The 2,219-nt window shown below is 47.2% G+C and overlaps 1 protein-coding gene across 1 annotated transcript in view; it reads right to left on the bottom strand.

The window, feature by feature from the left end:
• Window positions 1-1,151: 1,151 nt before the first annotated feature.
• Serpinb6 (serpin family B member 6) overlaps window positions 1,152-2,219 on the bottom strand; it is a 34,387-nt gene continuing 33,319 nt past the window's right edge. The window contains exons 6-7 of the mRNA XM_029565168.1: window positions 1,949-2,104; window positions 1,152-1,642 (exon numbers count right to left, since the gene is read on the bottom strand). Of these exons, the coding sequence (XP_029421028.1) occupies window positions 1,247-1,642; window positions 1,949-2,104 (552 nt within the window). The 3' untranslated portion in view covers window positions 1,152-1,246. The remainder of the gene's footprint in view (window positions 1,643-1,948; window positions 2,105-2,219) is intronic.

Raw genomic sequence — 2,219 nt, 5'->3', positions numbered from 1 at the left:
TGCTATGTAGCTGAGGTTAGCCTTGCTTGAACACTGATCTTTCCCCCTCCATCTGCCAACTGCTGGGATTATAGGCATGAGCAAGAACACTTGGCTTTTTGGCCTCTTATTTTTCTCAAAGTCAGAGAAAAAAGACAAAGAGTGAATGTCCAAAGTAGCAAGCCTTCATCTCTCCCCATTCTTCACATCACTTCTAAGCTCTATGCTTCCTCCTGTTCCTCAATCCTACTGTCCCCACAGCTTGGGATTCTGTGGGCAACAGTGATGTCAGAAGGGATCACAGCTGCTGCAAACCGCAGCCTTCCCTTAGAATACCAATGTGACTCTCCCACACAAGCCCTTCTTCTTGAATTTTGTCATCCAAGCTGCAACTGCATTTCTAGAAAATGGCACATGTGACTACAGAAACCTCAGTCACCTTAAAAAATTATTTGTTATCTTTATTTTATGTGTATGAATGTTTTACCTCATATATGTAAGTATACCAAATGTATGCAATGCCAATGGGGGCTAGAAGAGGGTGTCAGATTCCCTGGAACTGGAGTTACGGATGGTTGTTAGCTACCTTTTGAGTGCTGGGAACTGAACCCGCATCCTCTGGAAGAACAAGTGTTCTTAACTGCTGAGCCATCACTCCAGGCATCTCAGTCACCTTTTTACTTGTAATACTTTCTGGGAAATAGAAAGGCACCTGGTGTTTACTCAAGCAGTATTCCCTTGGATGGTCAGGCATGACGCTAACCACCAGGAGAAACTGAGCAGTGTGCTGCTGAGTGGTATGTAGCCAGCTCTCCCTTAGACAGCAGACACACATGGAAAGGGAGCATGGGTCTGTGACCTGCTCCTCCTGCCTCTCTGTGCACAGACTTTAGCACAGAAAGCCCCACAGGGGCCATCAGAGCATGGTCCCTGCTGTCTCAGAGCTTTCCATTATACTAGTTTCACTCACGAAAAGTAGGGTGAGGTTTTGATACTGCTGGGAGAAGCCCCACTTCATTCTCACAGGGTCCTCGAGAAGAAATGACTGTAGCCAGCAGCACCATAGGCTCTCAGAAGTGCAACATCAGATCCTAGAAAACCCCTCAACGTGCACACAGACACACAGTTCTGAAGGTGGGATCCCACCGTAAGTTTCTTTATTTCTAAGGGTCTAATTGTTGTTGCATTTATTGGTTCACAGATAAATCATGGAGAGTGGAAGGAAGGGTGGGCAAAAGGCAGTGGGCTGACACACACAACCCTTCCCTCAGGGAGAGGAGAACCGGCCACAGAACAGAATCCCATTGGTCTTGTGCTGGATTAAGAAAAGGAAGGGGTGGTCGGCACAGAAGTAGGTGGACGTACGTTTAAACATCACCGTGGCAGCTGTGGCAGCCGCAGCCTCTGTGCCCTCCTCATTGACCTCCACAAAGGCCTTGTGTACAACCTTGGACAGAGACAAGCCTTCCTTGGATGATATTCCAGAAAAGTCTGCTCTGGCCTGATCAAAGGCTTCAGTCATGCCTAGACCACAAAGGACATCTTTCATGTCATAATTCTCCTCCAGTTTAAACCGAGGCAGGAAAACCTTCAATTCTTTTTCGTCCATCTTGTCCAGTCTGGTCCACTCCATGAAATTCTCGTAAGTTAGTTCCTTTTCCACCTAGAAGAGAGTTGAAGGCTTTCAGCTGCAGGACAGAGCTGTCACACAGGGCCACTAGTGATGATGGGGAGGCTCTACACTGCCCAGGGAAGTGTGGCTGGAGGTGAAGATGGTAGCTGGGAGACACTGGGGCTGCAGCTCAGTGGTGAAGTGTTTGTCAAACATGTTCCAGGCCCTGGGTTCCACCACTGTCCCAATAACATGAAAAATAAAAATGTGCTAAAGGTGACCTGGGAGAGGTGACACAGCAGAAACCCAAATGCTACTCTCTGGAATTGCAGGGTGTCAAGGTCCCACGCTCCTCACCGTTCTCAAGTCCATGTGCTCATCCGGAAGCAGGATAACCATGTTCAGCTCATTGCCCACATAGGGAAGCCACAGAATCCTGGTAAATATCTCTCCTATATAGGTTGTCTTAAAAGTCGACCTCTTAAACATCATTTGCACAGGTTTCTCCTCATTCTGTAAAGGAAATGGGTACAGACCAAGTTGAAATCAAACAATGAAACATCAGGAAAATTCAACAGAGGGAGCCACTCTCTGCACCTAAGAACGCTACTCTTTTGCTTTAACCTGT

Source organism: Nannospalax galili, unplaced genomic scaffold (assembly GCF_000622305.1).
Source record: "Nannospalax galili isolate Female #2095 unplaced genomic scaffold, S.galili_v1.0 scaffold737, whole genome shotgun sequence".
Classification (NCBI taxonomy): Eukaryota; Metazoa; Chordata; class Mammalia; order Rodentia; family Spalacidae; genus Nannospalax; species Nannospalax galili.
This window is presented reverse-complemented; position numbering and strand designations above follow the sequence as displayed.